Source organism: Malania oleifera, chromosome 6, assembly GCF_029873635.1.
Source record: "Malania oleifera isolate guangnan ecotype guangnan chromosome 6, ASM2987363v1, whole genome shotgun sequence".
Taxonomy (NCBI): Eukaryota; Viridiplantae; Streptophyta; class Magnoliopsida; order Santalales; family Ximeniaceae; genus Malania; species Malania oleifera.
The window spans coordinates 16,850,168-16,860,704 of NC_080422.1; the positions used below are offsets into that span (position 1 = coordinate 16,850,168).

The window sequence follows — 10,537 nt, forward strand, 5'->3', positions numbered from 1 at the left end:
ATTTATAGTAGCACGTTACAGCACATGCATGTGACCGAAAATTATGATTTCGAGGAGAACTTTTTCTTTCTTCTTTACATTAGAGGAGGAAGGGATGAAATTTGAACAATTGAACCCATTTAACCTTACCATTTTGCATGTGATTAGTTAAGCTTGTCCCCTTTGACTTCTTTTAAAGCAAGACTTCTTCTTCTTCTTCTTCCAACATGAAAAACACATAATATATATTTATCCAAAAATATTCATCATGCATGTAAAAAGAATATTAAATATATAATATTTTGCAATAAATTAAATAATAAATTAATTAGGGACAAGGATGATGCTAACCCATTGTTTATTTCAACCATGGAAGGTCCCACACACGTGGGAGTGGATACCCATTACTCAGCACCCTCAGCTTTCTTGCCTATAAATCTCAAAGGCAGATATGCCATAAAATGAAGCACGAATACTTCCTCCTCTCTATTTGTATAATTTTTATTCAGTGTAATTAGTGAGTGATATATAAGTATCAGCACAGCAGGGGGAGAGAAATGGATGGACCACAATATCAAGATATGTCATACTATGATCATGTCCAAAAGCGCCAAGAGGAGAAAGGCTGCTTGTATGCTTTGTATGTTTTCCTACTTCCTTCATTTCTTCTCTTTTGGTTTTTCCAATCTTTGCTGTATAGGTTTCATTTTATCCATATATACTGCTTTCTTTGAGTTTCTCTTCACCACGCAATTTTGGGCTTCTACAATGGTGAAAAGAGAAACTAGTCGCTGTTAAAACGTTGAGCAATGTTAATTAACCGTCAATGCAATTTGTCCCTCTTGATCAGTTATGTTTGAGAGTTGGGAGAGGGAAAAAAAATGATTCAACGGGAGGAAACCAGACCAAACAAAGGGTGCATGGTCTTTTCTTTAAAGGTTTCCTTCAGTTTCAGAGGAGGGGAAGGGGACGGGAGTATTTTTGGGCCCGTTTAGTTGTGCATTGAAAATATTTTTATGTTTTATTTTTAGCTTCACAAAGTATTACAAAATCGTTGACTTGCTTTATTTTTCCAACATTCTCATAAGTATTACAATGTTTACCTTATTCCATTTTGTAAACAAAAAAATGATGTGAGTATAAGTTAGAAGCACGAGAAAAAAGAAAGAGAAAAAAGGAGAAGAAATAGGAGTAGGGTAAGTTTGATTGTACATGTATGTGGCTATGAAAGGCGAAGGTGAGTTCTAAACACGTACACTACACATAACCATTGGATGGATGACCATTCTCTTTCTTAACCAAACCATATAGCGGGTTGCGTTTGAAATCATGAATTTCGAACCTTAAATTTGAATTTGGACAAGTTGTAACATGATTTTATATTAAATTTTATCTAAATTTAATGTAAATTTAAATTTAAAATCTCTCCGAACGTAGTATCAAACTCTTTGACACACATTTTGTGGGGTGTTTTTTTTTCAATGCACATGCAGGCTGTTTGGGCTATGTTGTTGCTGCTGCTGCTATGAGACCTGTGAATGCTGCTTGGACTTCGTCTGCTGCTGCTGCTGACTAATTCATTCTTGGTTTCAGTAATTTTTAAAAAATGGTTCTCTTGAATAAAAGAAATGGGTCTCCATTTTGATGATCGTCATTGTATGACTTTTTAAGATTTATAGAAGTTTGGGATTCCATGATAATTTTTCTTCTCTTATACTTATTACCTTTTTAGAAACTTAGGATGATTTAACACTCAAAATGGGCATCGAGTCATTGTCTATTTATTTTTATTTATTTAGCTCTACTCTTAAGGAAAAAGGAATAAATAAATTAATATATATATATATATATATATATATATATATGTATAATATAATAGTGCATACATGTGGGTTCTTGATCCCATCTAGTTGACCTAGTTATTCCTTATTCTTTAATAAATAAAAGCTAAACAAAGAGTTAAAAAAAAATTATTAGAGGAATAAGGAATAAGGACTAGGTGGAATAAGGAATAAGGACTAGGTGGAATAAAAACACATGGGCAGTGTATGTGTAGATAGTAATTTTGAGACCCTTGACTCTCAGCATCTCTTCACTTAAACACGAAAATCTTATTTCAATTAAAAATTCGTAACCCTAATTGTCGGAGAGGTGGAGGGTTAATCCATGCATATTTTCAAAACCACCCATAATTTTTATACTGAAATGTTATGAGATAGAATATAATCAAATTTCTCACCATTTTTGCGTAATTTTCTTTCGATTTTTTTTTTTTTTTTTTTACTTCATTTCATTACACAAATCAAATGACCCACAATTATTTATAATTTCCAATAATTTGACAATATCATACCAATACTTTTAATAAATATATTTTCTGTCATGAACCAGTGACGTGATAGGCCTATATGGCAACAGGTAAGTGAAAGAGAGACAGGTCGATTGTGTATTCACCACTCCTATTGTCACATGAAACATAAAGCATTACTGTTACTCCCAATCTTCCAAAAACTCTCCACAACGATATCCTGTAATTTCTTCTTAGAGAGAGAGTTCATTTTTAGAAATTGGAGTGCGGGCGCAACACACCCAGCCAACCAAGGCCTTGCTACTAAATTTTCTTCAGGCTAGGACTTAATTAGTTCGCAGAGAAGAGTGGATTGATCCAAGCATCATTTCCACACAACAATTTTTAAAATGGCATCGACAGATCCTTACAATTTATAATTCATGAGCCCATAATGCCAAGTAATAACAGACAACACAATAAACAAGAGATATAGCTACATAAGCAAAACAGAAGTCATGGCACATACACACATTAAAAAGGGGTCACTAGGGAGAAAATCAGGGAGCAACCATGGCCTCTGGGTGAAAGTAGGAAGGGACCTATGGAGATCTCTAGGGGAAAAGGCACAAGATACAGGTATTGAATATAGAATAAATGCTTTCAGCGGCCTCCCGTACCAAATCCCAGAAGGAGAGCGGATTTACACGGGTTGAAGCTTCTATCTGGCACATCAACAGTGCAAAAATCAACTACTTCAGATTAGTTTCACTTTGCACCAGAATGCTATTTCTACTCGGCGCTTGAACCTTACACTACCCTCAACATCTTAAGATGACCAGATCAATTTTTCTGTCGTCCTTCACAGCATTATACCAATCCCCCTACTAAAAACAGAAAAACTTCAACAAAACCTGGTCACAAAAATCAACTTTTACAAAAAACCAAACTAGATTTTATGCTAATCTTCCTTGCATGCTCACCTAGTTCCCTAGGATGGGGTTTCTCTCTTCATCAATTTCAATCACAAGGAGATGCTCCGGCTTTGACCCATTTGGTCCTTCAGAGTAGAGAGTGGGAAGATAGGCCTTGTATGCTGGCAGATAACGTGAAACAAAGTCTTTTACCTGCAACATTAAGCCCCAGATAATTTCACTGAAAAGCTAGCACTAATTGGCAATACTCATCAAACAAGTAATGAAATATGTACACAGATTGCCACACCTCCTCGTCAGACATCCCTGGTTTGCCATCAGCCCTCATGGCAATCTCTGCCTGCGAATTACACACTAGTTACACGAAGATTTTGAGCACAAGTTTTTAAATATCAAAGCAACAAATTGGCCATGTTAGTACATTGACATGATGCTTGCAGGTACCTGTAATCGCCACTGGTACACACAACTTGGGTCCTTAATCTTGATAACAATCCATGCCTTGATAAACTTGTCCCATGCATCATAATAGCCTTCAAGATTTTTGTTTACAATCTCCAGCTGAAGAATTAAGCATTTACTTGTACTGAAATGGCTCTCAAGTCTCAATTGAAAATATAGTAACATCACAAAATGCAGCAGCGAAAACCATGAACCCTTAGATCTCTTTGAGATCTAACCTGTGGATCAACAGCTTTGACAATGTCCACTGGGAGAGGTTTGAAACCAAGCATCCAACCTTCAAAGAGAATAGCCTGAACAACCATGCAAAGAGCACGTAAACAAGGGGAAACGAAAATTTGAAATTTTATGTAGGAAATTAAAGTAAACCTGGAAGTTTAACCTTCTCTTGCAAGGTCAGCTGGATAGATTCAGCCAACATGGCCAATTGGCTCCCATCCCACATAACTATTCTTCACTCATTCTTAATGTATCTTATTTCTAACTTTTCATTTTATATTTGTTAGACAACTACTTAACCTAAAAGCTTAAGCTGATCGTTTGTGGGACAACAATGTATATCAAGCTTTAACGATATTATTTTCTGAAACAAGATGGATGTCTCCTAATTTCCATGTCCATTTGTATTGTTGTATATAACCAGAAAAGCCAGCAGGGAGGGAAACATAATTTGGGGCACGAGCGAACTGGACCAGGAACCACAGTTTTGCTTGCTCTTAATTGGAGATCCACCTACCATTAGAGGCCCTTCAACCACCGGCCAAGTTGAAGCATCAGCCCTGTCACCTCTCCCATTAAATGCAGACTGTATTTGAAAACAGTCAACCATAAGAAACCTTCAATACAATAGGTGATCAGGAATCAACTAAAATTAACACAGTTGCATGCTTACTTTATCATATCGAGGCAGCTTCATCTTCATACCTAAAAGGTTTTGAACATGTAAGTTCTCCTGTATTCTGGATGAAAATTCATCGGTGTTTGTGTGAAAGCATAACTCTACCTTCTTTGGTCAATTTAGTTAGAGCCGTCAAAGTTTCAGCAGATAATGAAATATCATGGCTCCCAGCATTTCCACGTAACTGAAAAGAAGAAAAAAAAAATTCATAATTATCTGGTAATCTATGAAATGCTCTTTTACTTGGTTGAATTTTTAAATATCAAGAGTCAGTAGATAAATACCTCTAAAAGTGCATTTCCAGGATAGTCTTCTCTTAATTTAGCCTATGATTAATATAAGTGTGTCAGGAACCGAATAATAAAGGAAGAGTGCAAGAACTGTACAAAAATTCCCCAACATATTACCTGACCTTCTGCTGTCAAATAGAAATCATCTATGGAAATTGCTGCAGACTTCCTGCAATAATGTAATTCAGATGTCTTTTTTCCCTTTTATTTCTGTCCAGGAAGTTATAAATCAACTGCTTGTATTGAACTAATTTTTGGGTAAAATACAATAACCTCCTCTAAATTTTGTCAAAAAGACACTGACACTCCCCAACATTCAAAAAATGACATTGGCCACCCGTCATATAAATACAATGACACTCATACCCCTTTGTCAGTTGACATCCCATGAGGATGTGAGATAGTTGTAAAAACGAATTTAAACCACTAAATGATAACTAGAGAAGTTCTATGGCCAAAAAAACTCACATGCCATACTTGGATAGGTATCAATGAGAACAAGGAAAGTAAGCCTTGTCAGAAACATCCATTGAGGGGATAAAAACATGCAGGAAGAAGTACCAATTATCTGCTATCTATTTAGAGAAAATACATCAATTTTTCTAAAGGCTTTCACAATTTAGATGTCTGCCACGAAGGACAACTTATTGACTAACTTCAGCTTTTAAATGTCAAGGGAGGTCAACGTCATTTTTTGCTTTACCATCAGGGGAGGTCCATGTTTTTCTAACATCAGTGAAGGGAGTATTTCGCCCCCTATTTTCTTGCTCGGCAACCTACCTGCCAGTGACTCGGAAAAGATAATCAAGAGCAACGACAAGAGTGGTCTTTCCACAACCTTGTGGCGCACTGAAACCAATCTACATCATAAAAGATGAGAGCACCACTGGTTCAAACAACACTATCCATTTTTCAGGAAATATGAAAATATAAAGAAAAACTAAAACCGTCACTGAAATCAGAAAAGAATAATAACATGGAGAACATGATATAAAAATTATACATATATACCACCAAAGGAGGTATATCTTCTTCATCTTTGAACATGGACCTGTGTTGAGAAATCTGATCTTCACACCACAAGAAGACTGGTATGTAGTAGTGATAAAACCTAGCTTTCTGAGGAACTGTTAGGGTCAATTCATTAAGCTGAAAAAATCTACACAGGTGCAGCCCATACTCCAACCACTTGTCAATGGAATCAGCCATCATTTCCCTGGTCAAACCCAGTTTATTTACAAGAGGACCTGAGCATATAAATTCAAAAAGATCCTGCACAGAAGAAACTTCTGCAGATGTTGTAGGAAACACTGAATGTAATGGGCATTGCTTCCTTGCATTGATGGCGACACTGTTATGCGACATGGAGTTGTCTTGCACCCATGAACATCCACAGCCTGCAGGAAGGGTTCCTAAAATGGATGAAAAAATGAAATTTGTCAACTGAAGCCATCAGTATCAGGAAGTGTAATTGCAGTGACTAGCTCATTAGATAATTCTTCATTTTAAAACCAGCGACTGTGTCAAGACTCAAGACTCAATTTATACATTACATTTGGGCAGTACAATTCTGCTAAATTACTGTACATCCCTATATTTAACCTGATCACCAGCAGGGAAGGGTTTTACTCCCGTGCTTCTCGTTTCCTCAATTTTGGGTTTTCTACCAAGAGAATTGATTTGAAACCTGACAAAAGAAAGTAAAATCACAAAACTCAAGCCAACAAGCCAGACCCCCATAGCCAACAATGGCCACAGCAGGGACACATTGTTAAAACGTAAAAGCACCATCACCCCCATCTTAATAAAAGATTATATTTACAACCAGAAGTCTAGTGAAATTTTGTCCTTATCAGACACCTGAAAAATGAAAAAAAAAAAAACACAGGAGCATATGGGGGGGAGGAGAAGAGTTCCTCCTAACCTTTATATCATGATCGTCCTCCATTCTAAATAATTTGCTGCATGTTTATGTCCATCTATGCTTGCACGTGTGCACTTGTTTTTGCTTGTGCGTGTAACACATAATTCATGCAATTTCAACTTTCAGGAGTCTGGTGAGGGTACATATACACAGCCTAAACTCTAGATTTGGGGAGACTATTAGTTGGAAGCTATGACCTTCAAGTTTGGGTGTAAAGAGCATGCGTGCACATGGACGTATGCACGCTCACACACTTGTATGCAATTGTGTACTTCAATCTCTCCTAACCACGCATTTGAAGTACTAAATGTTTTGTCTGCAGCTAAAAGGAAGGAGAGTGATTATGAATTTAAGATAAGTAACCCTAAATTGAATAACTTCAGTGAAATTCAGAACATAAATAGAGGCTCAAACAAAACAGAATGTTGGAATGGGTTACTGAAACCAATCCCAAGTACTTGGGATGGTGCTTAGTTATGATGAGCTGTCAGCAATAGCGAGTGAAACATATCACATGTAACTAGAGTTCTTGAAAATCCCCAAACAGATATATATTAAAGATATAACACCTAAGAGTCCATCTGGTAGATAGGAACTGAAAGTTTGAAAACTAGCAACCAGTTTGGGCATAGTCATAAAACTAAAACAAAAGGCAATGGCTCGATTCGAATCATCGGATACATGTTAATTTTTTTTTTCCTCTTCTGGACAAATGATATTTTATAATCACACAACCCTTAAATCGTCATAAAGTTCTTCATTCTCAAGTCCTAAGCAATTTAATGGTTCCATTTTTAAACCTTTATACATCCAGCATTTGGGAAGAGATTTAAAGCGCATAAAATACCATGAGAATAATGAAAAATGCAAAAGAATCAAATTCAAGAGATGTTATAATAGAAGAATAATTGTAAATTCACTCTTTAGTACTCCACAAATAATTCTACATCAAGTTTTGAAAATTATTGTCTATGTCTTGAATTCCTAATCTGAGGCATGATTTCAATTTACAGGTCATACGCGTATAAATTATGTTTGTGGGCTTGTAAGAGCTCTCCCATCATTTGCATGAGACTGGGTTCATATAGAGTTTGAGTGGCCGTGAGAGTTTAATCCCAACTTGCAGATCCTCTTCATCCATAATGAAATTTGTTTCCTCCCTCTCCTGTGACATAGGCTACCAAGCTGAATCATGTAAACTTTATGAAGATTTCTATTTTCAGACATTTTTGGGAAAGATTTTTACATGTAAGAAAATATTAAAATATAATTGGTTTGAGTTTGCCGATTGGATAAAGCTTTATGCCTCTATTCCTCCATAAATGCCTATGCAGCATCACTAAACCTACATGTCATCCCTAAATTAGTTACAGGACTCTTCTTTCTAGTTGATGATTCCATCTCAGAACCTTGGTAGAGCCTCCCTCCAACCATGACAAAATCCCCCATCCATCTCTACAGAACCTCACTCTCATCATTATAAACCTAAACTTATTTTTAGTAGCCATGTGCCTAAGAGAATTATTTAAATTCAATAGAAATGAAGCGGTGTAATTTTCTAAATTCTTATGCATTTGTTATTTATTTATTTACTTTTGATATCATATGCATTTGTTATAATAGACACACTCTCCTTCTCTCTCACTCTCTCACTCTCTCACTCTCTCCCTCTCTATCTCTCTCTCTCTCTCTCCATATATTATATTAGCTTTTTTGGAGTTATATGTATTTATTTTTGAAATTTTCATTTATAAGTTAGTATGCTATATTTCACAAATATATTTTGCCAATTTTGTAATTGAGTTACATATTCACATCCTAAATGCTCCCACACACCTGCTCCTGCTCCCACATAAGGTAACTACGCACCCTACAGAGAGCAAATGCAACAAGTTGCAACACGATAGATTAATGGCACTACACTAGATATATAGGGTTCATAGGTATCTTACTTCCACGTGATATATATTTTTGTATGCCACATAATTTTTTTTCTAACGATATTGTCATAACATGGTGCCACAAAAACTGAAAACCAAAATCATATCATGTTATTACCACAATAGTTGAAAATCTTCGACAAAAACCCAAAACAAAATAACACAAACAAATACATGGCAGGCATGTATTTCTGTCCCATACCAAAACAAAAACTGAAAATTTTTTATAACACCCAGTGCACAAGGCTCCCGCACCAACGAGGGCATGTTGTGTATAGTCTTACAGTCACACATAGAGAGACCGAAAATTAAAAAAGTAATTAAATGAAAAAGGATAGCCCTTAAGCATTCTGTATGCGAACTACACACAATCTAACTAAATCAATATTACACATGATTCAAACGCCAGTGGAAAACAAAAACCTGGCCATTGGCAACAACAGCTGAATTTCCATACATCTTACAAGAATTTGACAATGAAAAAGTATGACCCAGTTTTCGATTAAGAACAAAAAAATTCACATTTAAATTATTCATACTTCCATTTCTGAGGAAATGTGAGAAATGAAAAATTAAAAGGAGAAATATTGAATAGCGAATATTTCGCTTTGGCCGAGAAAACCATAAGTTTTACACTTCTACTCAACGGAGCTCAATACAGCCACGTATATAAAAACAGAAGATTGATAATTTTACTTGCTCCTCATTTCCTCAATTTTCTGAGCCGCCAATGTGTGAACTAGGTAGAGAGAAATGTAACAATACAACTTAAAAATCAGTGCTATGAAAACAGGAAATTCCTAAAGTATTTTTTCACTCTGAAATTTTATCATGAGTTGAGAATTCCTTGAAATTAAAAAAAAAAAAATTAAGAGTGAGAATTCAAGTAAGAATTTAAAATATTCCCATAAACTAATTAGAAAATGAACTAAAACAACTTACGAACTTTGCTTAGCGATTGCGGAAACAAAGGGTGTTTACCTGAAATCGAGGATTGGGGAATCATCACAGAAGGCTTAGAAGAGAAGGCCGATTCGGCAGTGGGCAGGGATGAAGAGAGAGAAGAGAGGAGAGATAGGTGATGCATTTGAAGGGTCGCGCTGAATTTATAATTATACATGCATGAAGAAGACATCCAAGAGGTCGTCGACCATGGCGTCGTCACCTGGAACAGGCTATTCATCCCCATCTCTCTCTCTCTCTCCTCTCCTCTCTCTCTCTCTCTCTCTCTCTCTCTCTCTCACCAGTCTTGAACCCACAAAATTCGGGCCAAACACGGCCACGGGTGATCCAGATTGGATCGACCATGTTTGGATAAGAAAAAGAATGATCAGGTTTGTTTGGCGCGAAAATTAAAAAGAATAGACACCGCTAGATTTTCTTTTCCCCTCAAATTTTGCCTGATTACAAAGAAAAAAATCTTCTATTTTTATTAGAATTAAAATGAGAATCTGAACTTTTAACTGTTAAAATTTAAGGCTTAGAAATATAAATGTAAGAAACCTAGAATGATTATTAAGTTCTATTCAAAAATTCAAAAACCATTTTAGGCTATTTGCCCAGCCTAATAATAAAAGTGGTGAGGAAGAAAAACAATGTCAGATTACATTTAAATGAGAGCAAATCCATTGCAACCCAGCTAATGCACAAAAGAGAAATTATAAACCCCCAAATAAAGACATTTATGAATGGCCATCCCCGAGGAGCCTTTTTTTTATAGTTGAGGAGCCTTTTTTTTATAGTTGACGATGGCTAGGTGGTTCCTAGTTTTAGAAATTACTTCTAGTAAATCATATATATATTTATAGATTTTTAGTGGTCT

At 35.9% G+C, this 10,537-nt stretch overlaps 1 protein-coding gene and 1 long non-coding RNA gene across 4 annotated transcripts; one reads left to right on the forward strand and one right to left on the reverse strand.

Moving 5' to 3' along the window:
* The first annotated feature begins 442 nt into the window (after positions 1–442).
* Positions 443–1,679, forward strand: LOC131158900 (uncharacterized). The gene is made up of 2 exons (XR_009137535.1): positions 443–619; positions 1,473–1,679. It is a non-coding gene; the product is annotated as an uncharacterized LOC131158900 (long non-coding RNA).
* Positions 1,680–2,668: 989 nt separating this feature from the next.
* LOC131158901 (D-glycerate 3-kinase, chloroplastic) lies at positions 2,669–10,253 on the reverse strand. 3 transcript variants are annotated; one of them, XM_058113836.1, is made up of 13 exons: positions 9,697–10,253; positions 5,863–6,263; positions 5,632–5,711; positions 4,969–5,020; positions 4,846–4,887; positions 4,667–4,745; positions 4,556–4,587; positions 4,400–4,468; positions 3,882–3,956; positions 3,646–3,762; positions 3,491–3,541; positions 3,250–3,393; positions 2,669–3,150 (listed from the first exon to the last, which is right to left on the reverse strand). In XM_058113836.1, exons 1-12 carry the CDS (start codon positions 9,902–9,904, stop codon positions 3,250–3,252), a joined length of 1,350 nt encoding a protein of 449 aa, XP_057969819.1. In that variant the 5' UTR covers positions 9,905–10,253; the 3' UTR covers positions 2,669–3,150. The 3 variants fall into 3 exon arrangements, with proteins under 3 accessions (XP_057969819.1, XP_057969818.1, XP_057969820.1); XM_058113835.1 differs by having other exon boundaries at positions 2,669–3,153; XM_058113837.1 differs by lacking the exon at positions 9,697–10,253 and adding an exon at positions 6,454–6,771 and having other exon boundaries at positions 2,669–3,153.
* Between the last annotated feature and the right edge of the window lie 284 nt (positions 10,254–10,537).